General features: G+C 36.7%; 1 protein-coding gene across 2 annotated transcripts in view; it reads left to right on the top strand.

Moving 5' to 3' along the window:
* LOC139721450 (secretagogin-like) overlaps positions 1-15,426 on the top strand; it is a 108,607-nt gene extending 93,181 nt beyond the window's left edge. Inside the window, exons 4-11 of one of the 2 annotated variants that reach the window (XM_071632765.1) lie at positions 3,030-3,116; positions 4,103-4,159; positions 4,856-4,927; positions 6,484-6,539; positions 11,062-11,119; positions 11,807-11,866; positions 13,458-13,526; positions 14,419-15,426. In XM_071632765.1, the coding sequence (XP_071488866.1) occupies positions 3,030-3,116; positions 4,103-4,159; positions 4,856-4,927; positions 6,484-6,539; positions 11,062-11,119; positions 11,807-11,866; positions 13,458-13,526; positions 14,419-14,553 (594 nt within the window). In that variant the 3' untranslated portion in view covers positions 14,554-15,426. Of the gene's footprint in view, positions 1-3,029; positions 3,117-4,102; positions 4,160-4,855; positions 4,928-6,483; positions 6,540-11,061; positions 11,120-11,806; positions 11,867-13,457; positions 13,527-14,415 lie in introns of both variants that reach the window. The other variant, XM_071632764.1, reaches the window with a different exon arrangement.
* Positions 15,427-23,620: the final 8,194 nt, after the last annotated feature.

The following is a 23,620-nucleotide window of genomic DNA, read 5'->3' as shown; positions in this document are numbered from 1 at the left end:
GCGTGGTCTCACTCAAAGAATAAAGTTATAATGTTTTTGCCTGATTTCGACAGACGTGAGAAATGATTTGGGGTAAATCCTAATCCATGTTCCTCAGACTGTCTCTATACTAGATAATTAAACGTTCATACATACATACATACATATAACAAATCTTCATTCATTCATTCATTCATTCATTCATTCATTCATTCATTTCTTCCAAGAAAAAAACCACACACACACTTACACACATGTAACGCACACACACACACACACACATATATATATATATATATATATATATATATATATATATAAATATATATATATATATATATATTAACAGAAACTGAATGCATGAAATAACTTTACAATGAACAATGACAAAGCTTCTAATTAATGCGTGGACAATTTGAACAGGAGTTCAGGATAGAAAAATATGTAGACAAGTAACGTCACCATAATAAAGGAGGTAAAAATACAACGTGACACACGAAAGAATAAAGACATCTTCTTATCAAAATCTTGTGAAAGAAATCTTCTCTTCTTCATCCTTTTCTTCTTCTTGAACTTGAACTTGTTTGTTATTTCTCTTCTCGGCTACTCCACTCTCATCTGTTCCTCCGATAACAGAATGAGTGTTGATGTTTTACGTGCGCACTTCTCACCTCGAGTGTGTGAGAGTCTTATTACTGCATTGCGAGGGACGGCGCTTTTTTTCCGAGGTTTGTTCATCCTTGTAACCACTCACGTATAAGAACAGACTCCGGAGATTAGAAAGAAAATAAATACCTCCTACCGTCAAGTTTTCGAGTAACTCTGATAATTTGCTCTCGTGTGAGTATGCATTTAAATTGAGTTTGTGCTCTAATATGTCACTTAAATTTTCTGAAGCAATCACTCTCCTCTGCAGCGAGTTCATCGGATCGAGGTTACATGCTAACCGCATGAAGAGCGCTGTTATAGCAACCTTATACATATATTTATACATAAATTTATCGATAGATATCATATCACAACAATTTACAGATCTACCTATACGTATTTAGAGATGATCGTGTCGGCAAATGTGCGCAACTGAATGCATTTCTAATGCTGCATTTAAACCAGGTTCAACCATGTGCCACACGGCAGCCCCGTTGGCCAGAAACGTAAAGCGCCGTGGGTATATAACTGAGACATTTCCCTGTTTTCCCATCTTCGTATTCTAGTCTTGTTCGTTCCAGTCCTCGCCCCGGTGAACATAATAGCTATCAGACGCCGTTCTCACTGCGTCTGGTCAGGATAGACTATCAATACTTTCCGTCACGGTCCGCTACGGTCCGCCTCCAAGTTTTGTTACGGCCTATTATATACGTGTCGTCGTGTTTTGTTGCGTTCACCCCGTTTTATCACTGCATACAAGATTCCTCAATAGCACCGGGACTGCCGTGGCAATTTTTTTGACAGTTTAAAAATCTGACAGGGCATCCACGGCAATCACGGCCTGTCACGTTTTCCTATCCCGTCTCACCACGTTGTCTCACGTCCAGCCCGTTTTGTCCACAGTGATCTGAAACGTGCCTGGCCGTGGCCGCCGGGAACATGGTGTAAACACAGCATTACTGCTTGAGGCGCCCACTAATGTACAGACATTTTCGCCTTTTACCGCCGAATACTGTACTGAAATATCGCGAATATTCGCGATAGTAAATGAAAACGGTTGACGGCAAAGCTTTTTCCCTCGGTACTCGGTCGGTCTATTCTCTTTAGCAAAGTGTTATGATCGTCTCTGAGGACCAGAACACATGCAGAGCAGCAAACGGCTGAATTCATTGGGGACGTTGGTATTTAATTACAAAGCTTTCTTAAAGTTTTCGAGTCTATTTCATACAGAGAAAACAGAAAAGCAACCATGCAGTTATCAACCGACTAAGAAACTGATATCATGGATGTATCGTGTATTGATAGGAATCCTGTATGTGATATATAAATATGAATATGCATATATATGTATATATATATGTATATATATATACATATGTATATATATATACATACATACATATATATATATATATATATATGTGTGTGTGTGTGTGTGTGTGTGTGTGTAAATATGAATCTAGAAATATATGAATATAAGTATAAATATGTATATATAATGTACTGATTATGTGCGCGTCCGTGCTCGCGGGCGTGTGTTTGTATAACAAGATACGTGATTTTAATGGAATGTAATACATCAACATCTAAACAAAAAATACAAAGAAACTATCAATGTTACTATATATCCTTAAATTCACGTTATTCCTCCTACATAAAATATCATTGTACTCGAGGACATTCCCGAAAATTTGCCAAAACATGCGCTAGACTGGACATTAGAAAACACTTTTTGAATTTTTGATTTGATTTGACTTTATTGTTCCACATCTCAAACACACAAATAACATGATACAATCGATTGAACACAAGACTGGACAGGGTGTCGTAACTACAAAGAATACAAGAGAAGACAATTTTACAAACATGAAAATACCAATGTGGGGGACCTACTAAAAAGCAGAGCTTGTAATGTATAGGTCCCTATATAGATGAAATATTGGTCTTCTTAAACAACCTAGTAACGAAAACTATGAAAGAAAGCAAAGGGACGTAAAGGAAAAGAGAGCAAAAAGAGCAAGAGAAACAAATGAAAAACATCTGAGCATAACGGAATAGCTACCTGTATTGTGCTTGCGAGATTCCTCGTCAGTCAGAGACTGGTAAACAGTGGGGAACAAACTCCCAGAAGATGTCACCAAAATTAATCACCGACGCTCCTAACATTCAAAAAGAAATTGTCCAATAGTATGGGTTACCAGTCGGCTACAAAGCCCCCTATGAACCCTGTGCCACACTTTGAAAAATATCTATATGAAGATGGAGGTGTGGTAACTTCAAGGTAACTTCAAGGTAAATTCATGTTTAAAGTATACTGAGCACTTTAGCATGATGTGTTGTTTCTTTCATTTATATGAAATTGAATCTCTCCCCCTCTCTTCCTCTTTTCTCTTTCACTGCAGCTTGCTGAGATTTTACCGACAGACCAGAACTTCTTGCTCATCTTCAGAAAGAACGAGAACATTACAGATAGCAGGGGTCTGCTAAAGGTAAGAGTGAACACATGGTGAAGAGAACGACTTAGGTTACATGCAATCAATCACTGTCGGTTTTACGCTCAAACTAGATTACAAAGCCTCAATAACTGAGATGGAAAAAAAAAGTAACCCTGGGATTTTCTTTTAAAGTTCCTTATTATGTTTTGAAAAATACAGCGTCTTTATTGCTGCCATTAAAAAAAAAAGTGTGCTTCAGTTGGAACTGTGCTTAAAAATGCTGACCTCTCCCTAGAGTAAAAAACAACAAAAACAGTAAATATTTGTCTTATATAAAATTATGATCATAACCAGACCTCTTGTGATATTGCATGCATTGATATTTACACCCACAAAAGCCTGCGGGTTGCATTTGCACCAAATTCCAGTTCGTAGTCTCTTGCTTATGGTTGAATTCTATATAGCAAGAGTTGACGCGATGAGCTAGGTCGTTGTGATAGTATCATGCTGTTCTATTGGCGCCCGGTACATAATTCTATCAGCATCGACTGTGTTTTTTTCTCCCCGTTGTTGTTTCTATACGGTACATGGAAAGGATGGGACTTCATTGCTCAAGGACATATCTTTTTTTCTACTTCCAGTTTGTCTCCGATTCTATTTTCCTTTAATCAACCCTTTGAAATGCACGTACACACTTACCCCCTGGGTTTTTTTTATCTTATGTTGCGTGTGAATGTGTTTGCGTATGTCTGTCCATGTTTATTGAGCATTTATGGATTAAAAGCTTTTGTCTATTTGTGCAATTACTTGTAAATCCATTCTCCCGGGATGCGTTAATTTAAGCACGGGGTAATTCAATTACAAAGAAGGATTTCGTATTTCACATACCACTAGACTATATGACTCTTGACGAGTGGTATGTTGTATAAAGCCAGGGGACGGCAGATCTAGAGTATTAGAATTTCTTCACTCTTTGAGTCTGGAGACTGTGTGATGTTACTCTGTTTCGTTTTATATTTAATTCAATTTGAATTTCACAGTTGTGGAGAAAATACGACACAAACAAGAGCGGTTACATCGAAGCAGGTCAGCTAAAGGTGAGTATACCCCTTTGATTTTTTTTATATAACGTTACTGCATTTGTTTGCTGATGAGTAATTCTATCATTTGTTATATCAAAGCAAAGTGGTTAGTATTGAAAGTTAATTTTTAGAAACTTTACCTTCATAGGAAGACGTATGATTTCCAGAATATGGAAATAAAAAATATGAATTGGGGCAAAAATACAATAAAATGATCGTATTTTCATCATAAGTAAAGTGTTCAGTCTCATCGAGCGCATTATTCTGTCTTTATCTTGAAGAATTAAAATGTCAAAATCATTAATTCTTCTATTTTCCATGAACATTCGTAACAGTTCTTTATCAGAGACTTGCTGAAGGAGAGGCTAGTGATGATTGCATTTGGTCAAATGTGTTGCGAATATTTCTTCCCACTGTTTATGTCAAGATAAACTCCTCCTTCCCCTCCGCCCCGGCAAAAAAAAAAAAGAAAAGTAAAAGAAAGAAACAAGAATGTTCAAGTGATATTGTCAAGTTAATGATGTGCACACAATGCACAAAATTTGTCAGTTGATGCAAAATGATTTGCTTTTAAGCGACTGCGTCGACTGTAAGTTATTCCTGTAAGAAATGATTTTCCGATTTTTGGCATAAGTAAAGCGTCCAGTCCCATTAAGAGTATTTTTCTGTCTTGGGCATATTTCTTTTATTTCCCTCAAACGTATGTGACAGTTCTTCATTAGAGACTTGCTGAAGGAAAAGCCAGTGGAAGACGCGAAGTTGGATGAATACGTCGAGGCGACGGTGAGTTTCGAGCGGCGCTAAAGTCAGGGTGCACTTATATGCAACAAACGCAGCCTGCAGTGGTATGCGGTTACTATGGCAACTGCCACACAACAACCAATCATATATGAGTATTGGATTCTTTTTTTTTTAGACATGCACTATAACTTGCAATGAATGCAAACTTTGAAACAGGCTGTTTTATAGATGGTTACGTTACCATAATAAGTAGCACAATGCCGATTTACATATACTTTTTTGAATTAGAATATCATCATAACAAATATAGTTTCAGGTATTCATGTACAATATTTGGTTTTTCAACACAACAAGTAAGAGTGCACTACACTTAATTGCATTTTGCTGAATTAATTGGTTTGCTGGTTATTTCTAAATACAACAATCTGAAATGTTTCTCATTCAGGTGATGTTGCAAGAGAATATGATATAAAGAATGAATCATGAGGAAATATGATATGTAGTCACACTTATATCTCGAATATTCAAATAATAGAACCTACATACGTTCAGTGAATGAAAAAATATTACAAGAACACATTAAGTGAAATTTAAGGAATATCTCTTGATCCGTTCAGAAGTTGTAGATGTTAAATTTACGTTAAGCCACTGTAGGAGGACGGTATAAAGAAAATAACAAAGGGAGTTTCACATTGTCATTCTTTTTAGATGAATGAAAGAGAATATTACCTTCTTTATAAGCCAGGGGAAGAAATTAGTAGAATCTTATGGAATTCCCTTTATAGATATAGATATATGATCTACATAATTATGATATACATCTACTGTACATATTTATGTACTTATTCATTTATTTGTTTAGTTAGTTAATTTCTCTATACCAATGTATAATGTGACAATACGAATTGTTGTCTAGCCTTCTTATCCAACGATGAGGGCACATGTATTCAACATATTATATTTAAAAATGCATAACTTTTGGAAAATTGTTCGAATTTCCCCAAACTTCATTAACATTTTGATGGATTCCACTATATGCATTCGCTGAATTTACATATCCTTGTTATAATTTCCCCTGTAAGATCATGAGAATCTTGCGTCGCGTTGAGCGACAGTAATCACTGGTAATGTGTTTGAACACATCAAATTGCAATACATTCTGCTCTATTCCTCTACCACGACTTCAAGTATACAGGAAAAGGGGTCGACAAAAAGTGACGGAAGTCTCCATCTGGATTCTATCAACTTTTCTGCCATGCATCTGATGATCCTGTGCTGCATTTATTGTAGGGAAATGCTTGCCCATTGCCTAGATCTAGACACTTTTCCTCATTTTCATGATATTGACATAGTTTATCTATTTATTTATTATTAAGTCTTCATGGCGAAATCTCAAAGGAACTTTGAATGGTGTTGTCATCCCCATCTCATTGTTTTATTTTTAGTTTGTTACTTCGAAGCTTACAAATATTTGCAGGAAAAGCAGCAGACCTTCCATTACAGAGCAGTCTGTAGACTTATATTATGAAGTTTTGCATGAAGTAACTTTCAAGGTCTCATCATGGTTGCTTGCATCTTTTCCCTCTGTTCTGATACAGCTAACAATCTGTGACAAGAACGGAGATGGCCGCCTTGGTCTGAAGGAAATGGCTAGGTAAACAACTATGTCAAATTGTTCTCTGGAGTAATATACATATAGAAGAAATACATTTATATAAAATAATGAAAGAAATAAAAAATTGAGGCGGACATAATTGCTCTCTTGTTCTCCCTTTTAATCGTGCTTTCGGCCTGTCATGGCCTCCATCAGAATCTACCAAACAGAACACACATTACAATAAATGTCTAGATGGCATAATGTGCCAATAAGTGCCATGATGTAGTAAGTGCAATGTTTTAGAACAGGCCGAAACCCCGATTAAAAGGGAGAACAAGAGAGCAATTACGTCCGTCTCAAGTTTGATATTTCACTTATTACGTCATCGACAATGAGGCACCTCGTACGTTTCGGGCAGGAATGACCTCCCGCACTATATATATATATATATATATATATATATATATATATATATATATATATATATATATAGTATACAATTCGTTCAATATCAATCTCACAATTTCATTCGTCCTTGTATTTTCGTATTCCTTCAAAAGCTCCGAGTATAAGAAAACCAGTATTATAATGATTCATATATCCAGCGCCTGAAACTTTCAATATCAAGACGAGACTTTGCAATATTATTGATTAAGAATGCATTCCACAGAATGCAACATTGAGATTACACAATAGTCTTTACATCAAAGGAAATTGTAAGAGAGAGAGAGAGAGAAAAGGAAAGACATCGTTTGGCTTGCTGAAAGCCAATGCAATATGATCTGCTAGATTAATAGCCCCCCCCCCCAAAAAAAAAAAAGAAAAAAAAAAGAAGAAATGAATTAATGTACAAAAAAAAAAAAAAAGAGAGATGAAAGGTACCGCTGGGGCAAGACAGACAAAACCTAGACTTAAAAGTTGTATATATATAGCAGTGCAAGGAGCGAGTGCATGCTCCGCTCTAGAAGGAAAAGGAGAAACAATGAGGAAGAGAATGAAAACGACCCTTATTTAATCTTGATGATGGGAGATCTAGGAGATGGGCCAGCCATCGGGTTGGTAGTTTTATATAGACAAATTGTGATATGCTTCGAATCGTATTGTCCTCGAATTCTCGACTCCCCGAATTCAAGACATAATATCATATAGAGATATGCCGAAGCGAATACTGGGTGCAGAATCATGTATTTCTGTTAAGCTTTAACTTTGTATGTGTGTGTGTACAGCAAAAAAAAAAAAAAAAAAAAAAAAGGAACCACATGACTAACGTTTAAACAACATATAAGAATACACTTTATTTATTTCATCTCCGTCCTCGTGCAATAACGCTTTTCATTTTTTTTTATATATTCATAAAATACAACCGTACCGCGTATAGTGTTTCTGCTTCAAACGGACATCATTGCAGAAAAAAGAACAAAAATAAAAGCAGATCCCTTTTCGCGTGAAAATGTGCGTCCTTCTGTCTCCATCAACTCACCGGAAATTCCTCGAGATGGGCTGACCGTTACTCGCGGTTGAGCTGCCTAATGAATTCAGGAGACTAGACCATCTGTCGATCAATTTAGGAAGAGCTTGTAAGTTTTCAACTCTTGTCACGTACACGCGTTCTCCATTTAAAGTTGCACGGTCAAGTGTGGAATCTGCGCTCGGCGAGCGGCCGGATTGATGGGCGCTAAAAGCATTAAAAGCCCCTCAGCAAACATACCGCTCATTTTCTTCCGAGCAACCACTGGCTGTGTACACAGGTGTGATGAAACATGTTTATAAGGGAAAGAGGTATCTGAACACCACTAATGCTTTCCATTTGCTGACATTACCGGCGTAAAGGGGGCGACATTTTCTGCATCTTCTTTTTCTTCGTCAAAATTTAGCCTTCCTTTCCCGCCAACAATAACACTTCATAAGATACCCAAGTGTCTTTACGCAAGTATGCATTTTCGCATCTATAAACTTTACCCGCAAAATATAATCTGACCTTCTTTTTTCGGGCATAGAGGGCTTTTTGCTCACCTCGATTTGGTTGAGCGTAGGAACAGCAGAAAACTACCGATGGTTATCAAACTCAAGGTATCCACCATTTACAGACCGAGGCAGTTACCACTTTTCCTCTAATCTAAATCACTGCGTCGGTGTATTTTTCCACTTCAGTGTCTAATGGGCTGCAAGCACATTGAGCCTTGCTTAAGCTGTATACCTCTGAGTTTTTACTTCGTTTGTTGCACATTATTGTTGTTTATACATAATAATGAAGTGTACGTTGCGATCACATTGAAAGATGTGCTCTGATTTAATACGAATGATCTGATAATGATGAAAAAGAAAACAGTTGATCAAATCTAATCAAATCACAATCAATCAATTAATGTTACACTGGTGGTTTGTTTTCTTCTGTCTTCTTATGTGTCTGTTTCATTTTCTGGCAAGGGTAACGCGGCAAGGAATCTTTGCATTATCACTTCCAATAGTACATTAACTTTTGGATATCAGTAAATCGGCCAGATACAAAGGATTTAACAAGTCGAATTTCTGTGTCGTGTGCCCCATCACGCGAGTCAATTCAATCACGTTTCCATGGAGTCGTTGTGCCTTCACTGTGCCTCTCTTTGCGGAACGTAAATGGCATCCCTCATTGACATCTGGCATACAAATTAACATACGAGCATAATGATCTCGCAAAGATATAATATATCGTTTGCAAATCAATTTGGATGATAGTAAATTGGTGTATAGATGTATATGGAAATACGAATCAACGATAATGCAGTTCATTCGCAAAATATCTGCGGAGTCTTCAAGAATACGCGGAGTTATTGAAACTTATTACTTACAATTTGTCTACCAATCATGCTAATAAGGACACGATGATAATGAAAACTTTGAACCAAGTCTTTCGACCCCAACGCAAATAGGAAATGACATTCACTCAAACGAGATTTTTAAAGGTATAAAGTAGTTCTCTTCTAGGGGGCGCTGTTATCATCATTACCAGAATAGCAGGTACACATCGACATGTTGCAATGTGGTAATGAGAGACATTGTGCGTGAATATCTTTTTAGCAAAGGGTGTTGGCTATTAGCAGGGTTCGAAGTGTAAGTATCTCCTGCTTGCGAGTGTGAAGATTTATATCCACCGTTGAAAAGTTCTTCCAACTCACAATAATAGTGAACATTGAAATAAGGAAAGCATGAATTCCCCTTTGCTAAAACTGCAATGACTTTGAACAAGAATCTACATATTCGCAATCACGATGCCAATCGTCTGCGTGGACTAAGGACATTACTATGGACAATGCGAGTGGTATGACATGGAGGAGAAGTATTTTTCCCTTTAATTGCAATAGAAACTTTAATACAGATATTCAGGTCATGGGTGAGATGAGCAGAATAACTAACCTGTCTTTAATGAAAAAACATGAACTGTCGTCGCAAAGTGAAATATGATCCCGGGACGGCGGATAAATCAAAAGTGAGAAGTGACCTCAGTCCATCATTGGAAAGAATGTATATGATGGCAGTCACGTTCACGAAATTGAGCGTACGAATGTACCCAGAATGTTAATGTCGAGTCATAAAGATTAATGACAGTTATCGGACGACAGGATATAGCACACTAATGCTTCGGCGGCGGGCGAAAGAAATGTCAGAGGCCGCAGAAGGGGGGGGGGGCTTTGCCCCCCTTACATTACACACACACACACACACACACACACACACACACACACACACACACACACACACACATACACACACCTAATTTGGCTCATGATAAAACAAAGTTAAAACGTAATAAAACCCATGTGGGAAGAAGGGGGGTATATCATGAACCGTCGAGCCAATCATGAGCACTACCCTTGACCCCCCCCCCCCCCCCACTATACCACCAACTGTAGTTAACCTGAATATTGACTAGTTTTTAAGAAATGATCAACTGGTTTCCGTCATGAATTCGATTGACACCGTGATCTCATCAGGTTTCCCGTCTTGGCCATGGCTCAAGAATCTTTTCGCTAAGATCAGGCCACTGTACATAATTATAGCTAGATGTGTTGCGGTAGATTTATCATACTTTGTTATTGTTCACAGATCATCACAATAGGATGCATAGCTTTTCCTATGGCTGTTTACTTTGGAACTTTCGAATGAAATTTCATAGGGATTTTAATGAAGTCATCTTCCCTCCCCCAACCAGCTTGCGCGTCCCCAACTTTTGGACTTGTCGAAATGAAGCAAGATGTCTTTGTATCGTCATTTCAATCGCAAGCATGTTAACACCGGTATTCTAGAAGATGACATAACCAAATAAAGGAAGGTTGAATATACAACGAAGAGTTGACAAAGGTTAGAAGATGAAAATCAGCCGTGATTTAATGAATCAGTGTACTGAATAAAGTTTACATCAAATGCTACACTTGCTGATTCAAGTCTAAAGTATGAGCACTAAAAGTGGAAAACGATATAGAAATGCAGAGGATGTATAAACCTTGCTATATTAATGAACACGCTTATATGTCTCTGTCGAAAACGTTATTGAAATGTTCCTTACTCCTCTCTATTCCCCCCTTTTCGTCACACCCAGATTGTTGAACATCAAGAGAGAAACAAACTTCTTGATTCAATTTGACGAGAAGGTTAAGGTAAGTGAAATACGGATTTATTTTGAAGATGAAGATGAAGATAAAGCATGTAAGATATATATATAGCTTGATTCTATTTTTGAAATCACTATGAGGTAACTTGGTTATTCATCATTGGCAGTCTAGCCTCCTATCAGGTTTATTTTTCTCTATCCAACATTACTGTTGTCTTCAGGATAACCAATTCATATCTATAATTTGAGCAAGTGTAGATAAAGATAATTATAACCATATCTTGGAATTGATTTGTAACTGAGGTGTTTTAACCCTTTGAGGACGGACTGATTTTGCTACCACACGCGTCTCCCATAGGCCCCTGCCCGAGTATACTCGGGACTCGTCCTCAACGGGATCAGGATAGTAAATTAACACTTTCTGCTTGATAGTTTTCAACTGCTCTTTTAATCAACGCTGTTTTGAAAAGTTTGTGGTTCAGAGTTGATTGCTGACCATTGCTATCTGTAAACTGGCTTATCAGCTCGTCAGTAGTTTTTTAGATTTTAATGCCATGCTCAAATCTCTCATGTCTAATATTTCTACTTCTCTCTCTCTCTCTTCGTCTCTGTCTGTCTGTTTGTCTGTCTGTCTGTCTGTTCGTCTGTCTGTCTTTCTGTCTTTTTCGACATACGTAACGTATTCATGATGAACATTCTAACACATGTTTATATTGCACGTTCGTTTTTACAGAACATGACAGAGAAGGAGAAGCGAAAGCACATCAACAAAGTCTTTCAACACTACGCGTCGGTGCGTCATCTTCTCTTCCCCATTAATATAATAGCGTTGTTTAATTTAATAATTTGTGTTATTCAAAGTTTTTTTTTCTTCTAATTATGCAGAGCTCGACACCTAGCGGTGGCCCAGTGGCCCGGGGACTAAAAATTGATATTGGAGCACCAAATTTCTGTAAAGGCTGTCTTTTTGGTGCCCCGGGGACACTAAGAATTGATGTTGGGCCTAAATTTCTGGAAAGGCTGTCTTTTTGGTGGCCCGGGGACACTAAGAATTGATGTTGGGCCTAAATTTCTGTAAAGGCTGTCTTTTTGGTGGCCAGATGAGGCACTATAAGACTCTAAATGGATTGTTACTTTCCCCTTTACTTCCGGCCACTATATTTCTTTTTCAGGCCATCAAAATTTCAGATGTAAGGATTGTAGTGGCCCAAGCGGGCCACCATTTTCGGAGCAAAAAGTTAGTGTCGAGCCCTGATTATGGAATTTATGCATGCCATCACAGTAAATTCCTCCCGAAACTTAAACATAATCATAAAAGCTTCAATTTATATAGATACCAAATATTAAGCAGGAGTTTAGTACTGTTACTATACGGTGTTCTAAGAAAATGTCCAGAATTTGAGTACGTTAGTAACGCGGCATTTACTTTATATTTTCAGCACAGAAACCTAAACGAAACTACAGTTGTTACTGTGAGTCAAGAACTTAGCAGCATTCATCTACTGGTAAAAACAACAACAACGAACAAACAAACGAACAAACACACAAGAAAACCCTGTAAACATTGGCTTCTTGGATCATTTTTTTTTAAAGGACACTGAAGGAGCTGCAATTGAAAGCGCTGTTTCTTTGAGGATTGTCTCTTCAAGAATTGACTTCATCAATGGTCCTTCTGTTGAATCTCATCTTCACAATAACATTAAAAGATTCATTTTATTGCCACGAAATGATGACAATCGTGCTGAGATAAAGAGACAGTATCTATACCGACGTCCTCGCTCAAGAATAGTCATGTTCATAAGAAATGTTGTGTCGTTTTTATCTTCCTTGAAGTTTCATAACTGCTCCCTATAAGTGGCGCGATGCACTTTAGCCGAATTGAACACGAATGTAGAATATTGACGCGTAATGATAATGGAAAACGTGTTGCGAATCTTGAACTCCCAAAGCAAGTTGTCGCGGAGGTTATTTCTTTTTTTTTCAGGAATGAATACTCATGATCTATTATAATGCAGGTGGAAGCTTAATGGAGGCCACTTCACCGTAAGAAGTGGTCATCCTCCCTGGATAATTATGATAGAACTACTGAAGACAGCACCTCTCTCCGCGAGAGTAGTACTTGTTATAATGACTGCAGGCTACGGTGTCATCTGAGTTGTACATCCCTCTACCCTCGATTAACATACTGGTATTGTTTTCAGCTGCGACAAGGCAGCTCAGTTCATCGACCCGGATGGAAATTAACTTTTTTTTTTCAATTTGCCTATTCAGTTGAGAGGGGAGGAAGATGTATAATTATCATGTGCATCTTTTCTACATCCTCGGGGCTTTTTATTCATACAAGAAGTAATTATTGGATGTTCTTGGTTTTTCTCCACGTGAAGGAGGATTCAGACGAGCTGGAGGGAGCCAGGCTGGACGCTTTTATCTCGGATCTCATGGTCACCGATGACGTAAGTTGGGTATACCGATATCTAACTCTGTCTATATTACCTCTATCTTTCTGTATCACCGATCATATGAGATAACTCTTTCTGTATCATGTCTGTAGGAACATCGGTGATACACATAATTATTGTGTCATGTTGTGCCACTCCCATGCATGCAGCACCAACGTAATGTGGCTAGCATGAAGAAGGTCCGACGGGCGAATTTAAGTTCAATGAAAGAACCCGTGGAACGACACCGTCAAAACGAGTTCCGTCCCCTCCTTTTCATCATAATAACTTCTAAGTTTTTTGGTCTTTTGTTTGTTTGTTTTTATTACTTTTTTTTTATAGAAAACATCACATTACATTTTATTCAGCCTACAATTCCAGAACAGTTTTAAAGTTTGGACATTTAGTCATCCTTGTTGCTGCTCAGATCCATTTTAAATTTGGACTCAGTAGAAACTAACCATCTCTCCCCCCCCCCCCCCATCCTTTCTGGGAAAGACAGCCGGATCGAAAACTAAATCGTATGGTTTAATTCACCTGTACTTTAAGTAACCTGTTTCTCATTTAAACACAACGTCATTGTGTAAGTTTGATCTTTTGCTTCTATGTTAAGAGGAAGTTTATATGTATTATACTTAGTGGTACATTGTTGTTGTTGGTTTTTTTTTTGCAATTTTTACTTTTGCACCTTCGAAGAAAAAACGTCTGTGATCATTTCCTTTAATTTGATGTATATTTAATTTGATTCTATTGTAATCTTGTATGCAAAATCTGATCTTTACAAAGTGTCTACTTTCTTTTATTTATCTAATTATTTGTTCATTCATTTATTTTGCTGAGTGTATTTAAAGAATACCACCATTACCATTATGACCCTTATCTCATTCTTGATCATTAATGTCAGCAGAGCGACGCCCACATGGATATGCAACAGCTGGAGAACACCAAGCGATCAATCTTGACGTTCTTTGACAAAGATGGCGACGGCAAGATAGACATGGAAGAACTGGCAATGTGTCTTGGCGTCTACAAGGGACTTTAGAATAGCCTCAGCGAGTAGATATCCAAAGATCCCTTATTTCTTTCATGATTATTACTCTGGAATTTATCCTCTTTTAGGTTTGTCTTTTTCTCCCCTAACGCACGTCCTGACCTCCCAAGACCTGTTTAAGTTAAATCAATATCGAAAATCATCATGCCCCTTTGTCGTGGAACAGAATGTAAGCATGGATCGTCATTACAGGACAATGGCATATGATGAACTCGGATAAAGTTTCGTTCATCTTCAGACAAAAAAAAAAGAAAGAATGGACCACGCTTTTCTTTTACACGTCGTAAATTAAGTTACCCTGTAGCTCTTTCTTAGTTTCCTTTTTCTTTCCTTCTCTAAGTGAGATAGTCACATTTTATGTGAAATTCAATAATGTTTTGGCCTAACATTCGTATCAGCTGTACATGTACCGACTACTATGTGTGTGTGTGTGGCTGGCTTGTCTCTGATGGGATCAATCATGTAAATATAAGTCATTCTGTGCGTCGCTGAGCATTACCACGGCAAATTAGAACCATAAACCAGGGAGGTGGACAAAACTATCCATCTGTATTATGCGCCACGTGACTTTGTTCAGTATCCGCGGAACCTTGCCGAAGGTATTACCTGTAACGATAATTTAACACAGCATGAAGTTGATAAAATTCTGAGCAACAATTATTGTACTTTAAAAAAAAAAGGATAAACATAAAAAGTATTCCAGTTACAGTATTTGAAAAGCTGCATACAGGATTTTACACAAGGTCTAGTTTTGTGACAAAGCGTTCAAGTGCTTAGAAATATCGGTCTTTTGTCATTTTGATAATGACGTGACTTTTGATGAATTGTCGTAAATTCATTACATCTTCGTCTTTTTTCCATTTAATAGAGACAGTTCAATGTTCATCTTGTCTCCATTTTCGCTTGCAACAAGTCTGATCAAGATATGGTGATAAATGACGATGATTTACTCTTATACATAAATCGATTTCCAAAACAAAATGTTTATAGATATGGTCTGTACAATCTTTGATAGGAATAATTGCATTTGATTCATTCTGTTCTTTAGATTTCTCAGATTAAACATAATTTTTCGTTCATTTCATTTATTTTCCATATCGAAAATAACATTATTGCAGTGTAACAATAATCATTTGTACAATGTAAGCATTAAATTTATTGCCTTCATTTCACTTTTTTCGTACAATGTTCTTGTGAAATTGGGAATTCTCTTTACCAATGATCAACCGTCTATGTCTTAGTTAGTTTTGAAGGAAGGCTACAGAATTGAAACGAAGAAATTCCCAGTAAACAGACTACAGAAACGTGCCCATGTGTGGTAGGTATGTGAGATAAAATGTACTCGTACATGATGAACCAAATCCTACATAGAAAAGAAAAATTAGTCGTAAAGATTTCAATCCTGTGCGTTTTCTAAACCCATGGTTCCTAGTCGTTTATCACCAACAACCCACACTTGGCACATGTGTGTTATAATACTCCAAAGAAGAGATCGAGTTTTCTTATTAATAATATCATGGTGCCTAGTATGTAAAATATTGTTACGCAAAAGACTGTCTTTGAGGCTATAATTTCTTTGACAATTTTTGTACGTTGAGAAGGAAATCAGCACTGCATGAGAACAATTGCCTTTTTCATTATATATGTCTCAGTCGTGATTTTAGTCTACCCTGCATGTGTACCATGAATTATGTCAGTCAGTCATTCCGAAAACATTCCAGAGTCTTTGTATCATTTGCTATTATTACCAAGACGTGTAAAACAGGCTCACGACATTCACTTTTGTTTCGTATCAACGCAGGGGAGTTTGTTTTGCTTTGCAATTTGTGCATAATTTCGTCTTGTATATGTGGCAAGCCATTCGAATTTCGTCATTATTGTATTAATACTACTTCTTGAGAAAAGATACATTAATTGACATTACATTCTTGTCATTGTTCGGATTAGATAGATCATTATGATAGATTTGTATTAAACTACAAAAAAAAATGTATACGAAATGCGGCCTTCAATACTGATGTGTTATGAATCCAGTATCTTTCTGTGAAAATTACATTTTATACGTGTTACCACTTTCATTTGTGTCATTAACATTGCCGCAGGGAAGCGTTTCACTGCTCTGATTGTTTTTATAACATTACAATAGCGATATTAACATTGCGAAGTATCTTTTATTTCTCAAAAAAAATCTAAATAATATCTTGCATACTTACTTCAGTTTATACATGATATAGAATCTATGAGTAATTACAAGCATACGATATGGATATGATTACTCTGGCTGTATAATTTTCATTCAATTTCATCGCAGTTTTGTACAAAAGTCAAAGACTTGGTGATTTATTTTGAGAATCGATCATAAACAGCAAAGAAGAAGGTAGACAGAAAACATGAAACTAAATAATTTCGGACGGGAAAAGTGGATTGACACACAACAGTGTCCACACGGAGGCAGGATGTTATACTATGCTAAGGCATAGACAAGGTGAAAGTACAATGTAATGGCCTTTAAACTTGTATCTTGATTGTGACAAGACTTTACTGTTCTATAAGTATATGGATGTGTATAATATAATGAACACTGGATATAGATGTCAGATATCATATACAAAACATCACATGAAAATCTTCGACTGTGCTGTGTAGCTGTTAGCAGAGTGATAATTGTGCAGTGTTTTAGATTGTTATGTTGGTGTCGAAAAAAATTAAAAGACGTCTAAGATAACAAACAAATATTGATTTGTGCATCAAAATTGCAAACGGTCATGCTTGTTTGTCTGTGCTTGGAACTGAATAATTGGGGGCGTGAGACGAATTTAGGGAGTTAAACATCGAAAAAGATGATTAAAGTCGAGTAATACCCTGAAAAAGTAGTTGCCTGACTCGATAAACAAACAAGCAATATATATATATATATATATATATATATATATATATATATATATAGTCATAATGAGGGTTTTAGTCCACGTCTTGGTTCCAGCACACAAAGTACGAAAAATAGCAAGTAAAACAACAACAAAAGCTGCTGAAACTGCTTATCCAATATGGACGACCCAAAAGAGTAAAATATAGTCAAAAGGGGCCTGAGCTTTCAATCCTACATTTCTTCTTCGATAATTGAGTCAAACAATGAATTGAGTAAAAGAATCATGAAGTGTTTACCCTGAGTATACTCTGTATCGATAATCTAATTTTTGTTTTCTGCAGTGTAACCATTTTGTAAATTGTGAATGTATGGTATAAGGGAAAGGAAATAACTTATCGTTTAAAACAAAACATACCAGAATCTTCGTCAGAGGCAAAACGACCCATTTTAATGGCCATTTTTCCTCCAACGAATTAATAATCTGCTTGGCAAAAGCTCAGGCCCTTTTGGACTCCAAAATACGAAAAGAAAAGATTGCAATGTATTATTAGCGTCCAACAACTTGAAATGGTATGTAGCACCAAACTTTCAGCGCTCCGAAACCCCGAACAAGACTCGTAACGCGTTGAAAATTTGGTGCAACCAGCATCAAAAGTTGTTGAATGCTATATTGAAAGTGCTTTACAATACCTTCTTTTCATCTTATACATATATATATATATATATATACATATAAGAATAATATGATAAAATTATATTATATATATATATATATATATATATATATATATATATTGTAATTGTTTCGCGTATTGGCAGTACTAGAAATAGCAATAATAATGTCACAATAGAGGAATGCATTAAATGCCAATTGCCTTGATTTTAATTTAAAATCCGAATTTTCGGGGACTTCCCCATTCGTCAGGGATGAAAGTGCTAATGAATTTTCACAGTGAGGTGTTAATATCCAGACGAAGGTGGAGGCCCCCGAAAATTCGGATTTTGAATTAAAATCAAGGCAATTGGCATTTAATGCATTCCTCTATTGTGACATTATCATTGCTCTCTCTCTCTCTCTCTCTCTCTCTCTCTCTCTATATATATATATATATATATATATATATATATATATTTAACTATCCTTGCACCGCCTCGCCATGTTTTGGTTCAGTCCATTGCTGCCACTGTATATAAATGTGTATATATATATATATATATATATATATACATAAAATGTACTTATATTCATTTTTGTATACTATGTATAATAATAGTAACGACTGAATCGAGACGAAAGGGAACAGACACTTAAAGGGACGGTACAGTATTGGTGGAGGCGAGAGTAGTATATACATGTACCCGTTCGCACCCCGTGGAGCAGTGGAGCTGTGGAGCGGTGGAGCTCCACAGCTAATGAATATTAATGAGCTCATGAATAGTAATGATCATGAATATGTATGAATATGTATTTATGTAAATAGACATGCATTATGTATGAGTGTGAGATATAATAGTCTGTGAATGGGTGTGGCAAAAGCAATAATGAATTGTGGAGCAGTGGAGTTCTCTGACCTAGCATATCAAATTAGTGAGCTTAAGCCATGAATATGTATGATTATGCATTTATGTTAACATTGTATAAACTATGCGTACGCTGTAGAGCTATGGAGCTTTGGAGCTGTAGAGCTGTGGAGCGGAAGTGACTCTCTTGCAACATCATGGCTAGTGTGGAGTGTATGTTGTGGAGTCTTTTATGTTTGCACGTAAAGTTGATGCGAATACAATTATGCAAATGCGTATGACAGTAAGGTGCGAAGAAATGAACATGATCAATAATGAATTGTGGAGCTGTGGAGCTTCAAGATGACCTAACATATGAATATTAATGAGCTTAAAACATGAATATGTATGATTATGTATTTATGTAAATATGATTTGTTTATGCGTGTGGAGGTGTGGAGGGTGACTCATTGCAACCGATGGTATGGCTTGTGTGGAGTGTTTGTTGGGGAGTCGTATGATTTTACACGATGAATATTATGAAAGGGTAAATTATATCAGCATATGCAAATATTAAATGTATGACACAGATATGTTTACCCTGTGAATGGGCGTGACAGTAACGCGTGTGGGCTTACGTTTATTTGATACTTGATTGTGGAGCTGTTGAGACTTTCATTTTTTTTTTTTTGCAACGGATTGTATGGCTTACAGTGTGGAGTGTATATTGTGGAGTCGTGTTTTTTTTTTTTGCTACGTTTTTTATGTTTGTTTGTTTGTTTTCTCGCACGATGATACGAAAGGTTGATACGAATATATATGCAAGTGCGTATACCGGTAACGTATGAAGGATTAAGCATCATCTATAGTGAATTGTGGAGTAGTGGAACTCCAAGATGACTAATATATGAATATTGATAAGCTTTATTCATGAATATGTATGAATATGCATTTATGTTAATATATGAATTATGTTTGGGCTAAGGAGCTGTGGAGCTATGGAGCTGTGAGGGGGTCTCTCTTTTTCAATTGATTGTATGGTTGGTGTTGAGTGTATGTTGTGGAGTCGTATGATTTTGCGCGATGATACGAAAGATTGATATGAATAGAACTATGCAAATTCGTATAACAGTAACGTATGTAGGATAAGTCATCACCAATAGCGAACTGTGAAGCAGCGGAGCTCCAACAAGATGACCTAGCATATGAATATTAATGTATGCAAATGAGTATCAATTATGTATGATTGTAAGATTAAGCACGCTCAGGTGAGACTTGTGGAGCTGTGGAGAGCGAGACTCTTAAAATGATTTCTATGGTTATTGCGAAGTTAGGTTGTAGAGTCGCATGCTTGCACGATAATACATACAGAACATTTCATATCATTACAGATATTCGTGTAAATGTGTAAACACGACGTAGGATCATAAGATAGGCCCATGATCACGTACCCGCTGAGCAGCGGAGTCGTGAAGCAGTGAAGTTCCAAGATAATGCAAAATGTATGAATATTCATGAGTTGAGGGTTAAATGTGGAGTTAATGGTGTGATGGGGTTGTGCGCATTTATATGATGGAAATCTTATGTGACTTTACTTGACGTAATATCATTACGGTGTGAGTACTTGGCATCGAAAGTGTGTAAATAGTTTGTATTAACTTTTTTTTTTTTTATTAAAGCGTTTACTGTGTATATAATACCGAAAAACTAAATATGTATTTCTTTCTCCTTGCGTAGCTGTGTAGAGTATGCGTGTATGAACGATTAAAAGAGTAAAATTCAATCGTGGTCCTCTAAAGGCAAGAATAATTGTACTCATACTCGCCGTTTCGCCGTTTCGCCGTTTCACCGTTTCATCATTTCGCCATTTTGTCATTTCGGCATTTTGTTTAAATATATGTACTATGTGCGACTTCTGTTGTTGTTGTTTTTGTTGTTGTTTATTCAAATCGCTGAACTTTAACGAAACCGAACAACAAAAAAAATAAAATGTTGTACAACACATTCTTAAACAAAATTAACAAATAAACGACGACATGATAGTCACGATACTTTACAACTTCAATATCATTGTGTAACGTCTGATATGCTTACGTCTCGAAACGTAATTGCATGTTAATGACCGTGTGGTTTGCTGATTTTTTTTTTTTAAGTTCAACTATATATACATAACACGATATTACAAGATACATTTTTTGTAAACTATTGAAGCTAGGTGCGACTTGTAGTAGAGTAAAAGATGTATCATGAACATTGGGAATATCAAAACGTCGATTACATCAATCACTCATTTTTTTTTTTCTTGTGATTTTTTTTTTTTCCGCGTATTCTTTCCCGAATATAATATTTGAAAGACTTCGAGTTGTTTGAGCCCCTATTCGTTATATTACGAAACACATAAGTTATTGATCACACCATGCATATAGACCTCATTGGGTCACTGTACGTTGTTGTGACCATGACAAAGAACCCATGTCTCAATTGCATCTATGAGCACTCTTTCATGCGTCATCCGCCATGTTGGAACTCCACTGCTCAGTGGGAACTCGATCGTTATCTTGCGAAAATCTTGTGTTCATATTTACACATGATTATACCTGGAATGATATCACATTTCCGTATTATCGGGTAAACATACGACTCCGCAATTATCGTACAAAACGCTATAATCTGTTACTTCGCACTTGTAAACACTATATACAAGTTTGTGTGTCTACATGTTTGCTTTCCCAACATTGTGTAGAAAACTGACTTAAGTCTCTTTAACAATACGATAAAATGATGAACGTGATGAACTATTCAAACGAAATGATGAAACGACGAAATGATGAAACGATGAAATGATGAAACGATGAAATGATGAAACGATGAAATGATGGAATGATGAAACGATGAAATGATGAAATGATGAAAAGATGAATATTATTGTTCTCATTCATTCTCACTTTCGATGCCAAGTACTCACACCGTAATGATATTACGTCAAGTAAAGTCACATAAGATTTCCATCATATAAATGCGCACAACCCCATCACACCATTAACTCCACATTTAACCCTCAACTCATGAATATTCATACATTTTGCATTATCTTGGAACTTCACTGCTTCACGACTCCGCTGCTCAGCGGGTACGTGATCATGGGCCTATCTTATGATCCTACGTCGTGTTTACACATTTACACGAATATCTGTAATGATATGAAATGTTCTGTATGTATTATCGTGCAAGCATGCGACTCTACAACCTAACTTCGCAATAACCATAGAAATCATTTTAAGAGTCTCGCTCTCCACAGCTCCACAAGTCTCACCTGAGCGTGCTTAATCTTACAATCATACATAATTGATACTCATTTGCATACATTAATATTCATATGCTAGGTCATCTTGTTGGAGCTCCGCTGCTTCACAGTTCGCTATTGGTGATGACTTATCCTACATACGTTACTGTTATACGAATTTGCATAGTTCTATTCATATCAATCTTTCGTATCATCGCGCAAAATCATACGACTCCACAACATACACTCAACACCAACCATACAATCAATTGAAAAAGAGAGACCCCCTCACAGCTCCATGGCTCCACAGCTCCTTAGCCCAAACATAATTCATATATTAACATAAATGCATATTCATACATATTCATGAATAAAGCTTATCAATATTCATATATTAGTCATCTTGGAGTTCCACTACTCCACAATTCACTATATAGATGATGCTTAATCCTTCATACGTTACCGGTATACGCACTTGCATATATTCGTATCAACCTTTCGTATCATCGTGCGAGAAAACAAACAAACAAACATAAAAAAACGTAGCAAAAAACAAAAAAACAAAAAAAAAAACACGACTCCACAATATACACTCCACACTGTAAGCCATACAATCCGTGGCCAAAAAAAAAAAATGAAAGTCTCAACAGCTCCACAATCAAGTATCAAATAAACTTAAGCCCACACGCGTTACTGTCACGCCCATTCACAAGGTAAACATATCTGTGTCATACATTTAATCTTTGCATATGCTGATATAATTTACCCTTTCATAATATTCATCGTGTAAAATCATACGACTCCACACAAGCCATACCATCGGTTGCAAAGAGTCACCATCCACACCTCCGCACACGCATAAACAAATCATATTTACATAAATACATAATCATACATATTCATGGTTTAAGCTCTTTCATATTCATATGTTAGGCCAATTTGAAGCTCCACAGCTCCACAATTCATTATTGATAATGTTCATTTCTTCGCACCTTACTGTTATATTTGCATAATTATATTCGCATCAACTTACGTGCAAAAATGATAGACTCCACAACATACACTCCACACTAGCCATGTTGCGAGAGAGTCACTCCCGCTCCACAACTCCACAGCTCCATAGCTCCACAGCGTACGCATAGTTTATACAATGTTAACATAAATGCATAATCATACATATTCATGGCTTAAGCTCACTAATATGATATGCTAGGTCAGAGAGCTCCACTGCTCCACAATTCACTATTGCTATTGCCACTCCCATTCACAGACTATTATATCTCACACTCATACATAATGCATGTACATTTACATAAATACATATTCATACATATTCATAGTAGTAGTATATACATGTACCCGTTCGCACCCCGTGGAGCAGTGGAGCTGTGGAGCGGTGGAGCTCC

The sequence above is a fragment of the Diadema antillarum genome, unplaced genomic scaffold (genome assembly GCF_040938485.1).
Source record: "Diadema antillarum isolate AM-2024a unplaced genomic scaffold, OU_Dant_1.0 scf00000143, whole genome shotgun sequence".
Classification (NCBI taxonomy): Eukaryota; Metazoa; Echinodermata; class Echinoidea; order Diadematoida; family Diadematidae; genus Diadema; species Diadema antillarum.
Note: the sequence above shows the minus strand (reverse complement) of the source record. Positions and strands in the feature narration are given on the sequence as shown.